At 35.6% G+C, this 20,866-nt stretch overlaps 2 protein-coding genes across 3 annotated transcripts in view; both read right to left on the bottom strand.

The window, feature by feature from the left end:
- Positions 1 to 104: 104 nt before the first annotated feature.
- adam17a (ADAM metallopeptidase domain 17a) lies at positions 105 to 15,122 on the bottom strand. Of its 2 annotated transcripts, XM_077240056.1 has the most exons (20): positions 14,683 to 15,122; positions 14,137 to 14,269; positions 13,495 to 13,628; positions 13,322 to 13,410; positions 13,035 to 13,206; positions 11,622 to 11,752; positions 11,377 to 11,463; positions 10,396 to 10,509; positions 9,324 to 9,465; positions 9,155 to 9,246; positions 8,915 to 9,067; positions 8,639 to 8,838; positions 7,487 to 7,590; positions 7,202 to 7,336; positions 6,122 to 6,249; positions 5,951 to 6,029; positions 5,770 to 5,858; positions 4,463 to 4,519; positions 4,209 to 4,248; positions 105 to 2,242 (listed from the first exon to the last, which is right to left on the bottom strand). In XM_077240056.1, the coding sequence occupies exons 1-20, from the start codon at positions 14,795 to 14,797 to the stop codon at positions 1,896 to 1,898; spliced, it is 2,541 nt and encodes an 846-aa protein (XP_077096171.1). In that variant the 5' UTR covers positions 14,798 to 15,122; the 3' UTR covers positions 105 to 1,895. The 2 variants fall into 2 exon arrangements, with proteins under 2 accessions (XP_077096171.1, XP_077096172.1); XM_077240057.1 differs by lacking the exon at positions 4,209 to 4,248.
- Positions 15,123 to 15,590: 468 nt separating this feature from the next.
- rnf144aa (ring finger protein 144aa) overlaps positions 15,591 to 20,866 on the bottom strand; it is a 41,023-nt gene continuing 35,747 nt past the window's right edge. Inside the window, exon 8 of the mRNA XM_077240060.1 lies at positions 15,591 to 18,700. Coding sequence (XP_077096175.1) covers positions 18,569 to 18,700 — 132 coding nt within the window. The 3' untranslated portion in view covers positions 15,591 to 18,568. The remainder of the gene's footprint in view (positions 18,701 to 20,866) is intronic.

Below are 20,866 nucleotides of genomic sequence, written 5' to 3' on the forward strand. Positions count from 1 at the left end.
ACACACACCTTCTAGTAGGGACAATAACCACTTTCATTTTATACCTCCTTGCAAAATTCCAATGTATTTTTTTCAGCATAGGTCCATAAAATAATTAGAAACACTTTAGTGTAGAAGACAGTTTATTTATGTGGGTTCATATCCCTAGAATATGTTGAATAAATTTAACAACCAAGCATCAGAAACACATTTAAGGATAGTAGATTGACATTTCTACTGAGAGGTTTAATTATTTCTGATTTTATATACAGGAATATAAGAAACAATACAAAATATATATATTTAGTCTATTGACTTGTGGCACATGAAAACGTTGTTAAAACTCAACTTTAATAGTCATAGTCTGATATTTCACAGTGGGGGGCATAATAGTCTATACTAATACTTTTAAAGTATCGATTGAATTTGGTCACGTCTATACATCGTTTTAGTGGCAAAAAGATGAAATCTATGAAATCTGCACATCCCTGGATTCACATATTCATACTGGTATATTAAAATGACACGGGATGCTGTAGAGTGTAGAGAGCACATATTAAACTGAACAAGCCTTAAAATATATGAAAACATTTTTAACATCCTGTGCACTTTCTATCATTAAGCCAAGAAAACTCATAAATAGCATCTCTTACAGTTCCCATAAACACACAAGTAATTTATATACATATGGCATAGAACATGCATAACTTGAATTTTGTCAGCTAGTCGACCAGTGCAACATTAAAAGTGTGATGACACGTATAAAGCGTGCTGTAGGCCTGCTGCTCGTGCTTTTAATGAGGTATAAAGGAGTGAGAATACAAGAATTTGCACTACTGGAACTGTGTTACAAGGCACATATTGACTGTATTAAAGGAATATTTTAGGTTAAATACAAGTTAAAGGGGTAGTTCCCCCCCAAAAAAATTCTGCCATCATTTACTCAGCCTCATGTCGTTTCAAACCCATAAGACGTACAATCATCTTCAAAACACAAATTAATGTATTTTTAATGAAACCTGAATTCCCTCCGGTGAAAGTCATAAGGGCGATAAAACAATGACAGAATTTGTTTTGGGTTAACTGTCCCTTTAAGCTCTATAGACAGCATCTGATTTGTCAGTTACCACAATAAAATAATTTTGATCTGTACTTTAGATTATAAAAACAACTAAAAGTACCTAAATAGTTACAGCGGAAGTATAAGAGGCAAATAGTTCACACTAAAAAGAAAATTCTGTCATTATTTACTCGCTTTCTTTCTTCTGTGGAACACAAAAGAAGATATTCTGAAGAATGTTTTATACTGTTTTTATCCATGCAATGAAAGTTAATAGGGTCCAAAAAATATTAGACTCTCAATGTTTGGACCAAAAAAAAAAAAAAGTGTCCTCCTCTACACACACAATTTTCTAAATGTTTTCTTTAGTTGTTCCACAGAAGAGAGAAAGCTATTCATGTTTGTAACGACATGAGGGTGAGCAAATGGCTGAATTTTCATTTTCACTTTCATCCCTTAAACTTTCATTGTAAATTAATTCAAGTTCATAACTGTCAACATGTATTTTTTCTTGCTTTTAAAAACCGATAGGCTAGTCGCATTTCGCAGCTGTCCAAAGACATGTTGAATTTATTCCTTTAATTTTTATATTCACCAAAATTCTAATTTCTCTTGCCAGTTACTGACTTGCTTTTAAATGACACTATATTTGTAACAACGACACTTGTGCATTAAATGAATGCTACAAAATTTCTAAAAAAAAACAACCGAAATGTGTCAGCAGTCTACACATCACATACAGTTTTAAGTGCACCAACAAAATGAAGCCTGATTGCACCGTTTATTACGGCTCTTGTCTTAATCGAGTGATCTTTGCCTTGAATACGAGTGTCCTCAGCACTCGGTCTCCTTACTGTCAATGCGCGCCTGTCTCTTCAGCCGTCTCTTGTCCCCGCGGGATGGCATTGCCTGTCCGGTGAGGTCCTCGAAGGACCTGGCAGCTGTGCCGCTTGGAGGGAAGCCTTCCTCCTCGTCCAGGTGAGAGGAGTCTCCGCTGGGGTCCTCCTCGATTGTGGCCATTCGCAGCGGATCCACTCTGGGTGCGGCGGAGAGGTTGGCAGGGCCTGGGGCGGCGAGCGTCTCCTGTGCCGATGACACGGCGGGGCCCATTGAGGGCTGAGGTCGAGCTGGCACTGAATGCGGATGAGGGACCTTGACAATGCGGAAGGGCACCGATTCCTGACTGCTCAGCATCTCTGCGCTCTAAGGATAGAAGTTTATAACAGAATCAGTAAGGAAGACTTCCGAACAGCTTATCATGGTATTCGCTACATCACTAGGGATGGGCACAAGTACTTGGAAGTGACAGCAATGATCGATTATGAAAGCATTATAATTGTGTATCATAAGTTTCTTTCTTCCAGTCAAAAACATCTAGACCAGTGGTTTGCAACCTTTTTGACTCAAAGGCCCCGCACTGTCCAACACAGTAGTAGACACACCTGCAGTTAAAACTTCTTTGATAATCAAAATGACATATTTAAATGTTTGACCATGAATGACCACTCGGTCAACTGTAGGAAACGTTACACAATGGCAAGTGGAAATATTGGTTTAATTCAGCAATTTATGAGAAGAAGAACAAATTATACAGGGTCATCTACAAAGCGGGGTATCAGAATGGTAAAGTGTTGTATGTGTCGCTCTTTACAATGTTGGAGACATAACGGTAATTAATATGATTAGCTTTTGGCTTGACTACCTTATTAAACGGTTAATAATGTGTTGCTAATGTTACACAAACCATGTTCCCGTTCGCCATCTTCGAGTCAGACAGCTACCTTCAAAAAAATCAGCATCCTTAGAAACACTTTGAACATCATAGAAAGTCAGTGAAGAAAAGCCCCGCTCCGCACATTGACAAGATTGGTTTTTGTGATGGTAAACAGGGTGTTTTTGAGACGGACTTTGGTGGTACACTGCAGTTTTAAGTAGAAAATACTCAGAAATGGTGTTGAATGAAGAATTTGCACATGGTTTGTCTTAAAGCATATTAAAAACACCACATAGACATACAGTATAAACAACATTACAAACAAATTTCTTTAAAATATCCCTATATAAAGATCCTATATTGTCTATTATATTAGTTTTTAAAACCGAGATCATGACTCTCTGTGGTCATTAAAAAAAAGAAAAAGAGTAGGGGTTTAACCCCAGCATCCTGGCCAAGTTTGCCCATTGGCCTCTGTCTATCATCATGGCCTCCTAATCATCCCCATATACTGACTGGCTTCATCACCGTCTCCTCTCCACCAATAAGCTGGTGTGTGGTGGGCGTTCTGGCGCAGAATGGCTGCCGTCGCATCATCCAGGTGATGCTGCACTTTGGTGGTGGTTGAGGAGATTCCCCCCTTTCATATGTAAAGCGTTATATAATATAATGTAACAAATTATTATTATTAAAATAAACTGGGTGTATTGATGTATTCAATTAATTAAACAATATTGTTTGTGATTCAAAAAGATAAAAACAATCTGTATATTTTTCTATAACAGTAAATAATTTGTTTACATCTTGAATTTTTTGTTTTTAGCAATTTAATTATGTTTTAATTATTGTTTTTAATAAAACTGAATAATTGAGTTGCCCTGGTCCCCTGGTTGAGGCCCACTGATCTAGACACCGCAATAAAAAAACCCGGAGGTTTTCGAGAACAAAATGTCATGAAACTAAGTGTTTTGAAGTATTTTTTAACATGACGACACATCTTAAAACACTGACTGAATTAACACCAAGACACGATGGAAAAACATCTGTATTGTGCTTGTGTACGTAAACCAACTACTGATTAACCAAAACTTCAATTTTAAGTAGACAAACTGATGCCCATCCCTATGCATAACATGAACAGCATGCTACACTTGAGTTAGATGCAGCAAAATATGCAATCTCTTGAACCAAATCAAATGAAGAGAAGGGCATCTGTAGCGTATGCAGTATCAAGAGAGTTTCAAAGCCGTGCATTTAAAACGCTCAATTACTGAACTGCATCCAGAAAACACGTTTGAACCAGAAACCGCCAGCACATCCTCACTGACACTGAATGCACGAGACATACAGGACAAGCTGAACTGAACTCTGTCGGCCCATCGGACACGTCACAACCAGCGCGCTCAGACTCGTCACACCCGGAGAGGGAGAGGGGGGGGTATGACGCACACTCACCTGAGTTAAGAGCTCTACTACACACCTCCACCACCATCGGCTGCAGTTCCACAAGGGTCAGAGCAAACAAGCCACAAGTCATACACTACTAGCCCTGATTAAAGATGCCATGCTAACTGAATGTTATTATGTTACTTTGGGGTCCTGAATGACTTTAATGCATATTAGTGTGTTAGTCTGTTAGTATTCTGATCTCCGCTACATGAGTAAGGAGTCCATGTTGGAAGTTGTAGTTTTGTGACAGAAGGACTTACAGAAGGGTACATCATGGTTTTGGAGTTTTCCTCATATTGTTGATCCAGTTTCTTGTCCTGTTAGCAAGCAAAGAGAGATGATCACTGTAATATCTTGTTTAGCCAAAAATTATTTCATTATTTAATCACCAAAATGCATTTACTTCTTTGTAACATTGTGACAGCATGTGACAGCAATACAAATGAGGCTATGGAAAAATACCATCAAATTTCAGACTGTTCCTCACATTGTTCTTATTAAACTATTACAAATCATTTTTTGTTGATTGAAAAAAGCTGAAATAAAATAAAATATATTAATATTAGATGAAAATATTAGATGCTTGTTAACTGCTAGCAAAATGGGATTTCAATAAAACTTGGCTGGCTATACAGGAGAATAAAAGGAAAAAGAAAAAAAGATACGGTGCTACCCGACAAGAGAAAAAATGCTGTTGTCTGTCTTCCCTTTTGCCAAATAGGTTGGAAAACATCAACACCCATAATACACTGTACATGTTCCCACCCAAGGCCACACCCACCGATCTTTAAGGATACACTTGACCAGAGTCCAATTCCGCCTTGCTTTGGTAGGAAATACCTCTTAGTAAACTTGGAGTCATAATGGTGTCGACTTGTATTGTTCCCGGGTAAAAGAATACAAAGAGTAAATGTTTAACGGGAGTGAGTTGCTTTCAGTTTCCAACAAAGATTCGTAAATACGGAGAGAACTTAGCGACGGAAAATCTGAAGAAAAATAAATTGTGTTTGTAGTCAACATTTCATACCGGATGACCACAAACACAGTTCCTTTTTTTCCCTCTCCGTTTGACCTAAAACACTGCCGTACTGTCCGCTCCGCCTGAAGCAAAGCGCTGTCGCGTACAGGTAAGAAAGCTGTTGCCATAGTGTTACCTTTTTACCATAATCCTGTTTAAAGAGTAGACAACGTACAACACAATTTTTTGATAAACCTACTCTTGCAATAACTGTTTGGTTGATAAACCTCTGTCTATCCGTCTAATCACTAAAACATAAATGCTAATTCAAAATATTAATAAATATTAAAAATATCGCTTGGCTTTAGGAGACTTGGAATATAGTGTACAAGTCATATGGGCCACTTTTATTTGTTTTGTCCTTTTTGGAGCTTGACAGTCCAAATTCACATTCACTTATTTGCATGGATTGTATATTCTACCACAAGTTCACAGAAGAAAGTGACAGAGGATTAGAACTACAAGACAGTGAGTAAACAACAGATTTTCAGACAATTCACACAAAATCAATTTAGAAAAACATATTGAAATATGTGAAATAAGTCTCACCACACAGTGCACCAGTATGCTTAGGGGAATCCAGAACAGGAGAGAGAAGACCACCACTGATCCCACTATGTTGTCAGCCAAGAACTTCCCTGCACGTTGGTAGAAAAGAGCATTTACTAAATATACAGAAAAAGTCAATTTCACGGCATGATTCCTAGCTAAATTCACTGTCATTTCTTACCAAATGTGTTGATGTCCAGTTTGTCTATGAAGTCCCATAAACGTTCAATGACATCTTGGACCTGCTTCATGCATTTGCCCTGAAATGAGCACCACAACAGCATTTATAGAAAACACTATTCTCAGTCTGATAAATGATCATTGTTAAAAGATAGGCAAGCGATGCACTCACAGCCCCATCACAGAAGCCAACGGTACAGGGTTTGCCCTTGCGCAGGTAAAGAAATAACTCTCCCCTAAAAAAGGGAGTGCACAGCCCGTCTCTGCTCCTACAGCACACTTTACACGATTCCTCGGTCTCTGAAAAACATCACAGCAAATGGACGGACTCAGCACTTTTGCATTCATAATGGAGGCTAAAACAGTGAACACGATTATTAGAGTGTGTAAGTGCTAGTGGACACGGACCATTCCAATTAACAGGCTAATATCGGTCAACGTCATAATGACAAATGCCAATATATGTGCAGGTTCTGTTTATATTTATTTGGAGTACATTTTGTGTAAAATAGCCTAAATGTTCCTGTAATTTCAGCCTTTTTATACATCTTACATGCTGTCATATAGGGAAGACTGGGGATAAAGTCACATGGTCTGTATTTACACTATCAAAAGTTTTTCTGTTCTTTTGAACTTTCTTTTCATAAAAGAAACCTGACAAAATGCATCATGGTTTTTATAAAAAAAAATCAACTTTGATAATAAGAAAATGGTTCTAAAGCATCAAATCAGCATATTAGAACGATTTCTGAAGGATCATGCGACACTGAAGTAAACTTAGCTTTGCCATCACAGGAATAAATTACGTTTTAAAATATATTAAAATAGAAAACACTTATTTTAAATTGTAATAATATTTCACAATATTAATGTGTATTTGATCAAATAAATCAAAATCTAATTTCAAAACCATGAAAAAATATTACTGAGATTAATACAATTAATTAGTAATTAAAAAAAAAAAAAATTAATTAAAAAAACTAAATATGACCCACATCTTTTTTCCCGGGCAATAATGGAGTAAATGTTCAAAAGCTTTATTGTAGCGAAGATATTAAAGTCTGTGTCTACATAGAAATGGAAAAATATCAACTGAAGTAAAACAAATTGTGACAACTAGCCTCAGTCTGCCATATATAGAAACAACGTTATATTGTCCATCGCTGCTCACTAGGTATCAACACTGGTCATTCAAACAGTTATCTCTGTTGGGCACTAGTGTGAACACAGGAGGGTTTGTTGAGACATTTACCATTGCAGGCGCAGGACTCAAGGTTATGCAGGGCCTCACAGAAAGGCTTGCACTCGCCTTTCCAACATCGACCCTTGTCCACACACTCTGTATTATCAACCAGGTTACCAGGCGTGGGGCACTCACTGCTGTTGCCTGGGATACACAAGGGTTAAAAAGTTAACCAACCAAATATAAGAGGTGTGGTCAGTAGTGGTCTGGATAAACTACACTGACAGTGTGGCGTTTTATGTTATTAGTTATTATATTATGACGTGTCATTAAAGTTAGTGTGAGCAGGCTGACCTGTGCACCTCGACATGTTCTTGCATGTGGCAGTGATGGTCTCCTGACAGATCTTATCTGCACTTTCAAACATACAGTTCTTGCAGCAGGGGCTGTTCCTGTCACTGAGGGTCACAGAAAACAAATTTGGGTAACACTTTACAATAAGGTTCATTAGTTAACATTAGTTAATGTATCAACTAACACAAACTAACAATGATCAATACATTTGTTACCGTATTAGTTTATCTTTGTTAACGTTAGTTAATAAAAAATAAAGCTGTTCATTGTTTGTTCATGTTAGTTCACAGTGCATTAACGAATGTTAACAAATACAACCTTTGATTTTAATAATGTATTAGTAAATGTTGAAATTATATTAACTAAGATAAATAAATACTGTAGAAGTATTGTTCATTCTTATTTCATGTTCACTAAGGTAGTTAACTAATGTTAACTAATGAACCTTATTGTAAAGTGTTACCCAAATTTGTATTACAAATCAGGCACAAATACTCACTGTGTGAGTATAATTCCTACAGAAATCATTATAATATGCTGATTTGGTGCTCAAAAGCATTTCTTACTATTATCAATACTAAAAGCAGTTGTGCAAGCTTAATATTTTTGTGTAAACACAAGATTTCAGGATTCTGTGATTACTAGAAAGTTCAAAAGAACAGTGTTTATTTGACATTATAAATGTCTTTTCGGTCACGTTTGATCAATTTAATGAATCCTTGCTGAATAAAAGTATTAATTTCTTAAAAAACAACATTTGAATGGTAGTGTATACACACATATATAAATACATTTTGCTATAAATATATACCAATGTCTATAAATTATAGTTGTATAGTGTTTTTATTTGATAGCGTAATTTATTGGGCAAAAAACAACCCATAAAAGACATTAAGTACAGTTTTTTTTTTCAATTTATTTTAAAAAAGTTCATTTAATTTATGTATTAATATCTTGATACATCTCAGAGCTTGTTGGTCTGGTTCAGGGCATGGTATTTTTTGAAATCCCTATGAAGATGAAAATACTTCAGAAACATAGACCAAATAGTGAAATAGTGGGCGGTCACTATTGTGATTAGATCTGGGCAAAGCTGATGCCAATAATCTCTAAATGGCTGATATATTGGTCAATCACGTTTAGCTTCTTTACCTGCATTGTGCCTGCTTCCTGAACTTGCACTTAGCTGTGCAGCAGGGGTCGTCGTTGAGATGAAGCAGTCCAGGGTCGCAGTCTTCGTCCTCCTCCACACGGGAGTTCCCACACAGCTTACTGCTCCTCTCCTTAAAGCACTGGTGGGCCTTAACATTTAACACCCTACTGACTGAGGCCCTGCTACAGCTGGAGAAGCGCTGAGGGAAACAATAGGTGAGTGAGAAAAAGTAACTACATGTCAAAAGAAATAATTTAGCACAGGATGGATAATACCTTGTTGTTGAAGTGATCTCCGCTGACCGCAATAGGGTACATGACATATTTGCCGCCCTGGTCGTCGCTGGGCGCACAGGAAGCTATATTGTCTGGATCATGTTCAGCTCCAAAGTTGTGTCCGAGCTCATGAGTGGTTACAAGATCTGCTTCCTGGATAGATGATACATCACTGTGCTTCCTGCTAAAAAACATCTAGTTTACAAAATCCAAGTGGTATTTAAAGCAATGTATGCAAACCTTAGTCAGAATAGTTTTCCCATAATTCATGGTGCTTGTCAAGCCAGTGTTCAGGTAACTGGGTTTCCTGACAGACTGTGATGGATAGTAGGCTGTAAGACAAAATGAATGTGCAAAGTCAAGTGCTGTTGAGTGCGATTCCATTGATCAGAGTTGTAGAGATCCTTACGTTTAGGGCAGAGCCCTCCCAATCCCTGTTTGTAAGGGGCCACGTATGCCAGACCCAGAGTGCCATCATCAAAGTCCTGATAGGTGAAGAGATGGGCAAGGCAAACTGCAGAGGCGTTGTCTGCGATGTCATAACTGAATTGCTGAAGAAAACCCAGAGAAGGATGAGAGTCTACAAATCTGTGTTTCGGGGCTCCTCTTAAAAAAATGTAAAAAAAAGCTGGCTCTCAGCTTTAGAAGTCAAATGACTCTTTAAAATGAAAAGAATTACAGAATTACTTGATAGAGATTGTCATTCAGAAGTTTCTTTACATTTTAATATACATTTGGTGCAAACATATTTAATATAGTGATTCTGATATAATTGTATCATGTCTCTTTTTTTGTAAAAAAAAAAAAAAAAATATATATATATATATATATATATATATATATATATATATATATATATATATATATATATATAACATTGGGATAATGGTTCCAACATGTTATTTAAAAAATGTTGCCCTTTGACTAATATTATTTCTATACAATATATTTTTTTAGAAAACCATTAAATTAATTAATTTAATAAAAAAAATATTAATTTAAATAACATTTTGAATATCTTTAAATACACATTGTCACATGAACATCCTGTCGGTAAATAGACTTATTTGAGGTTCGCAAACAGTAGCGGATCTCGGTTCATTTCTAATCAAACAATAGAAAAATGGCTCACAGTTCAGTAAGAGTCTATTGTGAATGAATTCACAAACAGAGTTAGTATGATTCAAATCAAACCAAGAGTCACTGTTTAGTGAATCGGACCTCACGCTGACTTGATTTATTTGTGCAGGAAACACTGGCACACACCCAAGCCAGATGATATCTGACAAATCCTAACTGTCTTCATTAATTGAAATATCTTTTTGTTGCATTTGCGATCATTTGTTCACAGTCTGCAGCCAATATCATCGGACCCGAATACAAAGTACATAAACATCATTGACCCCAAAACTGGACTGTTGTTATGGATTGATCATAACAATTTGACCTGTGTATATTTCCAAGGATTCCATGCCACTTACCTCCAGAAGCTTCTTCACATCCCACACATTGCCAGTTCTATCAAGTGGGCTTCCATCCATATTGTAGTGAATCTCTCCTGGGGCAAGTTTTGTGGGCTCCTTATTTATGATTATCTGTTGGCATATTTACATCTTAGATGGCAAGATAACACTAACTCATCAAACTTTGCACATTGAGATAAAGTTATAACAAGCTTTTAAAAAGGCAAAGCATTGAGCACATGAACTCCACTGTAATGCATGAAATGGATTTCGTCACAATGGGAGAAAATATCCAGACGCCAACAGCCACTTCTGAGAAAGGCCCAGATTAAGTCACACCTGGAGTATGCTACAAGCCATGTGACAAAGTCTGGAAATTTTGGTGGTCTAATGAAACTAACATTAAGAGTTGAGTCAGCTGCTATTATCACTTTGACTTGAGTCACCAGTTCTACAAATGAAAAATTCAGGGATGCATTGGGACAATCCCATAAACCTGTATGATTTTCTTGCTTCTGCGGAACACAAAAGGAAGCGTTTTGAATAATGTTCCGGTTGTTCTTTTCCATGCAGCCTGGAGCTTTCAAGCTTTAGAAAGGATGTAAAGCAGCATAAAGGTATCAGAAAAGTGGTTTATACGACTAGCGTGTTGTATTACAAATCATCTGAAGCCTTTATTTGAGAAACAGACTAAAATGAAGTTGTTATTTACTGATAAATTTGTGAAATGATAAATTGTGCTCAAGAAATGGATCAGTTTGATTTGTGAATGAATCATTCAGAACATATTAATGAACCACTTCAGTGATTCATTCAAGAACTTGAAACCTTGTTATAAATTCACAGGTCATATGGAACATATTTTTAAAGTGCCTTTGCACCCTTTTTCATGCCTTTCAAATTTCAACTGTTTAATTATCCCCTTAACAAATATAAAGAAAAACTAGGAGTAAAACTCATCAGAGAAAAGATGAAAACTGAGAAAGTTATCAAGGTCACCTGATGAATCTGCACACCGTAACCTATAAAATTATCATCCCAGGATGTGTTCCTATAGATATCATCCACTCTGTCTATCAGCTCAATCTGAAAAACACAAAATGCTCAAATTCAATGTACTTTTATCAATAAATCTGATATCATGGTGTTAATATGAATCCCCAGTGCATCAAACCGCTCTGTTGTACAGTACAAGAACAATGGCATGCCTCCTGTCCAGTTCTATTTTGTTTGCTTTTGCTCACCAAGTAGTTGAGGGTGGTGCTCTCCTCTCCACGGCCCATGTGCTTAAAGAAGCGATGATCTGCCACTAACAGCAGCGGGCAGGTGTTCTTCTTGTGGTCGTGTGCAGATCTCCTCTCTCTGTTGTGTGGCTCTGCATTCAAAACATATAAACCATCTAAACATGGTGCACTATGAGTTTTTTTTATATTTTATTAGTTATGTAAATCCCAAAGCATCAATATCCATAAATGGATCTAACCAATTTAAAGCTACACAATGGGGACTTCCATGAATATTATAATGGAGGACGAAAAATAAAGAAGTTATTCAACAGAATTATTATGCTTTGTCTCCAGAATATTTTCAATTCTCATGGCAGGAGGTCAATGCTGGGTGACTACATGCTTGAATGGGCGGCCTTTGTCAGACTAATGTATAACTCCTACACACTCATGCAGTAACAATCCCGCTGAGCCAACCATGAGTGGTGAATAAACTGAGTATCTATTGTCCATTTAGGTACCTCTCATAACGAAATGGGTCTGTCTCAAAATGGCCAAAAACAAAACAATTTGACCTTTAAGAACAGATGAAACAACATTTGATTTACACTGTTGTTCAGAAGTTAATAGCAAATGATTCAATTTTTTGTTTGTTTTTAGTTGTTTGAATTCTCTAGCACTCACCAAGGCTGCATTCATTTGATTAAAAATTCAGTAATATTGTAAAATATTATTACAATTTGAAATAGAGTTTCTATTTTTTATTTTATAGATTTTAATATTCAATTTATTCCTGTGATGTCTAAGCTGAATATTCAGCATCCTTACTCCAGTCTTCAGTGTCACATGATCCATCACAAATTATTCTAATATGCTGATTTGGTGCTCAAGAAACATTTCTTATTATTACCAATGTTGAAAATGGCTGTGGCACACACTTTATATTTTTGTGGAAACTGATAAAAAAAACTGGATTATTTGATTTAAAAAAAAACAGCATTTATTTGAAGTAAAAGTCACTTTTGATTAAATTAATAGATCCTTACTGAGTAAAAGTATTAATTTATAAAAATAAAACATTTGAATGGTAGTGTAATTCTGTTAAATAACATATTTTCTGAAATAAAAAATTAAAAAACGGAATATTTAGAAGATAATGTGAGCGGGGCTTTATTTCATTCATGAGGATTTGTTTGTTTCCATGAAACTTTTCTCACAGTATTTTCAGCCTATCTCAGTCTAGTGTTTTACTGTGTTTAGTTACTGTGTGTATGTGTATGTGTATGTGTGTGTGTGTGTGTGTGTATCTTGATGATTTCATGTCTACTTGTCATGTCATGTCCCTGTGCAGCGACCTTGAGCTTGGGAAAGGCACTTCATAAATAAAACATTATTATTATTACCATCTATTATACATATGTAAATACACACCCTCCTCCTGTTCCGTTTGTCCTGCTGCCTCTTCTGGCAGGAGATCATGGGCATTAGCTTTCACATATCCACACACTTTGGGTGAGGACAGTCGACTAATATTCTTAATGTCCTCTGAGCGGTACACCAGCAATCGGCCATCAGGGGGCGACTCTGTAAACCGCCACAAGGGCTAACGAAGACAAGAAAAGAGATACTGAAACATACTGTAAAAAAAGTACTTTGTAAAACTAATTGTAAATGCTTTAAAGTATAAAGAATTTGAGGAGCAGGTGTAAACAAATCACCTCTACATTATATTCAGCCTCTTCAGTAAGAATGTGGGCTGAAAACTCGTCCCCATCTATGTGCGCTTGCACACGTGAGTGCTCCTCTCCTGTAGGGATAGCAAACAATAATGGATGAAAAACAAGAAAATTCAGTTCTCAGCTGAGGCTAATAACCTCATCGCATGTCTTACCCACTAAGTGTCCTTTAAAGTAATTTTGTAACTGAATATCATATTGGTCCTCTTTTCCATTCTCATCTACGAAAACAGCCTTGAAGTTGTCCGTGAAAAGCTGTGTGTTTGTTGTCAAGTACAGATTGAAGTGCCTTTGAAAAAAGATGTAATGAACATGTTTTTAGTGCAGCGAAAATCTAAAATAAGAATCCGCCTCAAAATCATTAATTGAGGTCAGAGGAGGCCAAAGAAAATAACACAAAGACTCTCACACATTAAAAATAAATAAATGAATAATATAGATAAGAGATTATATATATAAATAAAGATAATATAAAAATAAATAAAATATATGAATAAAAATGTATTATAAAACATGTTTTTAAAAAACATACAAATAAATACAATAAAATAATAAATACACAAATGTAATTATTATAATATGTCAGGGGTGGTCATAAGAGATAAACACAAGCAATTTAAAAAAAAATATATAGAATAGAATAAAAAATAAATAATACAAATACACACATACATATATATATATATAATAGAAATCAGGGGTGTTTAGAGAATAACTAAGTCAATAAACAAACAGATTATCACATGATCTGCCATGTAATAGCAAGAGAGAGGCATGTGTGGATCTGTTAGCTTTACTTCTGGAGAGCTGTGAAGCTGACCAGCCGCTCCACATGTGACTGGGCATCTACATCCCTCTTCCTGACCGAGTGAAGCTGGAGTCCTGATACAGGCACCACATCAAAGTCTGACAGTAAGGAGCTGAGCGCATCTGGATGAAGTAATGCACATACAGTATATCACCATTCCTGCAGAACACCACTACCAACACACACCTTTTAAATCACAAAACAACACATTCAAGATTAGATATTCATTGGTCAGTACTACAGACTGTAGGTAAGTTTATTTATATGATCATACAGTGACCCAAACATAGACTCTTCTGCAAGAGAAGCCCTTTGCATTCAGTCTGCAATTACAGCACCATCCCTGTTTGAGGAAATGAACTAACATAAGCAGTCATGACTGAGTCAAAACAGGAAAAGGACGGAAGACTGAACTCACAAATCAAGATGACCCATATTAAAGATATGTCTTCATTTAAGAAACCAGTATATTTGGTAGTTTGAACTCGTATTTCCTTGTTGAGCCTATTTAAATAACTTTCTCAGAGTAACTTACCAAACTCTTGTACCTCTTCCTGATTTCTCAAGTCTTCTTCAAAAGAAGCTGGTTTCACAGCAGAATGGACAAGAAGTGGAGCTAACAGCACTAAATAACATATGAAAGACTCCATACCGGCGATGCACTTCTGTCAAAGCATCATGTTTGGACGGTAAGATCTCTGCTGTCAACATCTAACTTACTGTCCGTTATTTGCCGATACTCACGAGCACCTTCTGTTCGGCTTATTAGACGCGACTATGAAAAAAGGCATCAAATAGTATAATATTTGACAGGATAGGTTCCGGGTGAATACTGAATGTCCATAAAAATGAGATAATAGACGTCGAACAGCCACTGCTTTCAGTCCTTCCTGCACATTTGCGCTGGATTCTGCTGCGATTTCAGTCCGAGGAAGAATTCAACCGACTCTACTTCCGGGCAACGATTGAATTCCCAGGAAGAGGGAACCTTTATTTTGAATTTCTTTTGAAATTTCGATTTACTACCGGTATCGTGTTTATTTTTTAATGAACATTATTTATGACATTTACACAATTAAATAAATAATAAAGCAAGGCACACCAATAAGACTGAGAAAAGTATAAAAACAAAAAACAAAGATGGGCCTTTTCATTCATCGTTTTACCCAGAATCAACATTATGTTTATTAAATACAGTATGATATGAAGAAAATTTTATTTAAAATTATAAAAAAATATATTAATAAAAACTAAAAGTGCAAAGCAGTTGTCTAATTATATGAAAAGGTGAATTAAATTATTTTACTTGAAACATTGTTTTATTTTTCAGCACATCCTGAATTTACATATTTTTAATGGTATATTTTTTCAATAGTGGCCTACTAAACAGTTTTATTGACATTATAACCAAAATGCAAATATAAACAAAATAACAGGAAAATATGAACATGAATACATTTTAATGTCACAGTGTTAGTGGCACAGATGATACAAAATATGTTGTTTTTGTAGTTGAATTTTTTTATCCTCAAGACTTCACATACATGCAATTTTACATACAACTGTACAAGTGGAATTTGGTTCTGATCTATAGAGAATAAAACACACATTTTCTTTATGATGTATCAAAAACAAACACATGATACATAAAAAGGCCATATAAGGAAGAGTGAAAGGCAAAACTAGTTTTAAAAGCAATGGCAAAGCCAAGGTCCCTAAAAACCCAGTCATGTTATACAGGGGTACAAGTCAAAATAAGTAAAATAATAGGCCTAATTGATATTCGGAATAGGCAAAAGTCAAGTGTGAAAGACAGACATCAAGACAGACATCAATACAAACATCAGACCAGTGTGGTGAAAAGAAAGAAAAAAAAAGACATGCTTTCCAAATTCTTGCTCTAACTCCAAACTATAAGAGTTTACAGGAGTTTAATCTGGAAATATAAAAATCTGCAAGGCTAAGTTTTGTGCAACAAGCAAATTCCAAAAATCAGGAACCATACTGTTTTTGGTTGTTTGCAAGATCTATAGTGTACGTCAAGGAATATTTCCCAGTTTACGTGTAAAGCCACAATTATTTCGTATTAGATTTAGGAATAGGAACAAATTACATTTCAAATGTAAACGTGACGCAACCCAAAAACAAAAAAGTGAATAAATCAACACTTGCCTGAATTTAATAACCCTGAAGGAAACGGTTATATTGTACAACTAATATTTCATAATCACAGTATGCAATAAAAAAGAACATCAAATGCAGTATCACAACAACAACAAAAAGATATACAAGCAGCTAAATTTATAAAGCCCATACAACAACGGAGTTCTGCTATGAGTACATATTTACCCACTGTCAAAAAATGTTCCCTCGTCAATGTCTTAAAAACCTGCTTGGCATGATTGTCAATATATGCATGTATATATAAGCATTAATTTACATGAAATAGCCAAATTTTGCTGAATAATGATCATAATTAGATTCAGCTGGATCGAGTAACTTGTGTGCTATTCATAACTGATAATGATGCTGTGCTTTAATTTTATCATGCTGATAAAATAATGTACCAAAATCAATTTTAAGATCTATATCATGGCCATTTCATATACAACATTTTAGATACATATGCATAAAGGTATCACACAAGTTCAAAAGAAGTGCCAAAATTATTAATCTAAGAGGACCTGAGGATAAATACATAAACAAATAATTATAAAATAAAACAACAAACAAAGCTCTCAGCTACAGGAGAGAAAACCAGTGAGGTACTCAAACACTTTAAGGCTAAAACAGGATAATGCAGGACAGGTTGCTACCAAAGGATGGAGGTGACTAACATGAAATATTCACCAGAAATCAACTTTATAAATACTGTGGGTTCCAGAAGGATAAACTAATGTTGTATTACAAAAGAAAAAACATTCACTTTGTCATATCAACCTCCGATATGCCACACTTCCATTACATAACATGAATGAAAAATGGCAGATGATGAAATCGCACCAAGGATTTTGAGCAAACCTAATGAGCTACATATTATACAGCTACACATATGGCAAGTGCTCTGATTTGAATATTTCTAGGTACATATGATACAACATACACTTGCTATTCCAGGTGGTGCAGGCAAGATGTTGACATTCAGTCGCATACCTAGATTTTAAAACCAGTCTATTAAATGAAAGAAAAAAGTATTTGTAATGGCTTTTCAGAAACTGTTGAACATAATTTGATAGGTTCTTCCTTTGAACTAAAACACACAAACTTGTCCATATAATCCATTCAGTACAAGACAGCAGAAACCACAAGTTATATGAACTTGCATAGATACAGTGCTGGACTTGTAAATATGTTTAAGTCAAACAGTCTTGAAAACAGTGTCTAATCCCAGCCTGAATTACAGGGACTGTTCCAAAATCCCAAATGCTGCGAGAGATACAAACTGTACTATCTGAGAAAAAAAATAATAATACAATTCTCAATTCTAAGAAAATGACCAGAGTTCAACTTTAGCTACGAAAAAGGAAACAAATTTGAATTTATTTTTTTGTTGAAAGAGCTTAAAAAACGTTCTATTTGGTTGCAGTATTTTGAGAGTTTGCATTTAGATGTTGGGTGTTCAGAAAGCCGAAGCCTTTAAGTGCCATTTGAGCGACACTTTCAGTGGGCCAATATTTGGCATTGTAAACTCACACAACAGCCCTGCTTTGGAATCATATTTATGCTTTAAATCCATGGACGTCAGTGACTCAATCTCAAGGCTAAAAATTGTATTTAAGTGCAGAGAGAAATTTCGTTGGCAAATATCATCTCCTGATGACATCAACAGCCAAAATCAGCAAATCAAACTAGGTTTATCTGTAGTTTTAGACTGAAAGACAATGAAGTGACATGCACAGAACAAAAACAAAAAGAAAGTGCTATTAAAACGTTTTGAATCTACAATTTAGCTTTTAATAAACATGTAAAGTATTACAAAACAAGTAATAAAGAACAGGCCATGTGACTGAAACGCTACTATGAACATAGAAACAGACAGACAAACACACTGAACATATTTTCTGTTAGAACAGAACCCTCCATAAGAGCCACATATGCAAAACATCCACAAAATAGTCAAGCGCCCGGATGGAACAGCACTGTGCTCTTTCGGTGATGTCTGACGGGTTACCCCACCTCTCCAATCCTCCACTTAAGCAAGCATCAGCCTCGTGAGGTCTGCTTTAGTCTCATCGGGCCTGTGGGGATGGAGCCTACTCAGCTAGCTGTGACAGTAACCGCGGCGTGAGATGGCTCGTGTTGCGGCTTCAAATGCGCAAGTCCCACCGGTTGATGAAGAGCGCAAAGGCGGAGGAGGAAAAGAAAAAGGATTAAAGTAGATGACCGGAATTCCTCGTACAGGGACTGCTCACGCCGAGCTGTTAGGTGGGTAAAGGGTCATCGTCGCCTTTACTGCACTTGCACTTACAGCACAGCACGAATGGTGTAGCTAGAAGCAGGAACGGAGAGGCTACCAGTAAGAGGAGGCCGAAACCAGCAAAGATTCCAACAACCTGCCGAGAAAGAGATGAAAACGTCATTTGAACTGCAATGATATGAAAGAGAGTCCACAAAGAAGATATATTATAAAAAAATAAAATAAAACTAAAAAACTAGTTTAAAACACATGTACCAAGTTTTCTTGTACTTTTTGCATTCATGTTGGTTTGGAAAAACTTCTATACCATTTTCAATACAAGTTTAAATTTAATGTCACGTGGTTTAACCATCAAGTAAAACTAATAATGCATTTTCCATACAGACTGAAAACGTTTGAGTATACACATACTATATATATGTACACACACACACATTAAATTCAACAAAAAGTCAAGAATTGTATTCTTTTCATTCTTTCTTCATTATGATATATGAATTTTAATTCATGTTTTTTGTTGTTTGTTTATGGCCACTTTGAAATATGTATCCTTGTTACACGTTACATGTAGTTACTATAACCGTAAATTATGCATAATTACACACAACTAACTCTAAACCAAACCCTAATCCTAACCATAATAACCCTAAGTAAGATGTAATTAATTAATACTACGTAGTATTTAAATGTAGAATTACACTCAACAAGGACACTTTAAAATAAAGTGTAACCTTGAGTCATTTTGCTTCTTATTTAAATTGAAATGATCACAAGATAAATAACTTATGTTTTTTTTTTGTAAAAGCAAGACAAGATGAACACATTTCTTTCCTAATCCTGCTCATCCTTCTTCTCACCATTATTTCTAGTACTCTTTCTACTCTGCAATCAATAAAAGTAAGAATCGGAACAAAAATGAAACAAAAAAGGGCAAAAATGTCCAAGTAAACAAAAATCCAGTGTTCTGATGCTGCATCATCTTCCACCACATAGGGGCGTCAGATCCTTAGAATTTATAACCGTTACAAAATGGAACAGAGACTGAGTTCATCTTATGCTTGAACTATATAGAATCTGTCAACGTCATGGGCCAACAAAATTACACATATAGGAGCACCACGTAAAATTAATTTTCTCTGGATGCAAAACAATCTCTGAATTCTGAACAGGGAATAGGATACAATAGATCTCTGTTCCTCCATGCGGGATCTTCTCAGCATTCCGAAGATGACAATACCCATTTATCATGGGACAAATTATAGTGTTGCACACCATTTCTGTTTCTATGTAAATGTCCCTCCATTTTATGTCTCTTTTTTCTCAGAGCTCTTGTGTGGAAGGGCATGAGAGTAGGAGAATAGAGTGGCGTAATGGAAGAGTGTTGCCAAACCCTGGACCCGCAGCTCCGTCTTTACTAATTCATAAAGAATCAAATTTCTGATGCTGCTCGGCAGAAACGTTGTAAAATTCAAACTCATAGGGCTGGAGCAGAGCCGCTGCGTCCTTACGAAGCTTAACATGACTCACTCCTCCCTGCAGAGCAACAGATGTCTTTGTGCGAAAGTACTGAAAGCTCTCCATAGTTTCAAGGCCATCTCACCTTTTGGACATTATGTCCAGCATATGAAACGATGAGTGTATGAAACTCGAGGTTTATAAGGTGAATAAGGGTATCAGAATTACAGCTTAAAATTAAAAGAAAAACAAAAGAAACTTTTTGCAAAAAGAAAACCATTATCATTAAGTTGTTGTTTTTTTTTGCATTGATTCGCATTACAATTAAGCTAATTTCCCCTCAAAAATGTCATTATTATAAATTACAAAAATATTAATGCTAAAGTAATGCTGTAATTAAAATATTCCTGATCTAATGTTTTTTTTAAATCAGCAACATTTACCTTAGCATAACAAATGGTACCATGATTATTATTAATACATATTTAATATTAAAAGTACTTTGAATTATAATTATAAATTAAAAATATTTATAAAATATTATTATAAAACATTTTAGAGATCTTTCCACATTCTTATTTCAATAAATCTTTAATTGTCATGAAATGCCAATGCATATACATATGCATATGTATATATACACATAAGATAATATACAACACAACTTCAAGAAGAATATGCTGTAAACCATATATGCCTATATACATACATTTCATATCATATATTTATATCTCACATCACATTCCCTTCACCATACCTAGAGATTGGCATGGGGCACTTTCCATAAGATCATCTCGCAATGCAAATCAAACCAGCTATTAGCCTAACTGAAATAACATAATGCCAA

The sequence above is a fragment of the Siphateles boraxobius genome, unplaced genomic scaffold (assembly GCF_051911475.1).
Source record: "Siphateles boraxobius isolate OS27281-9 unplaced genomic scaffold, OSU_SipBor_1 22, whole genome shotgun sequence".
In the NCBI taxonomy this organism is placed as follows: Eukaryota; Metazoa; Chordata; class Actinopteri; order Cypriniformes; family Leuciscidae; genus Siphateles; species Siphateles boraxobius.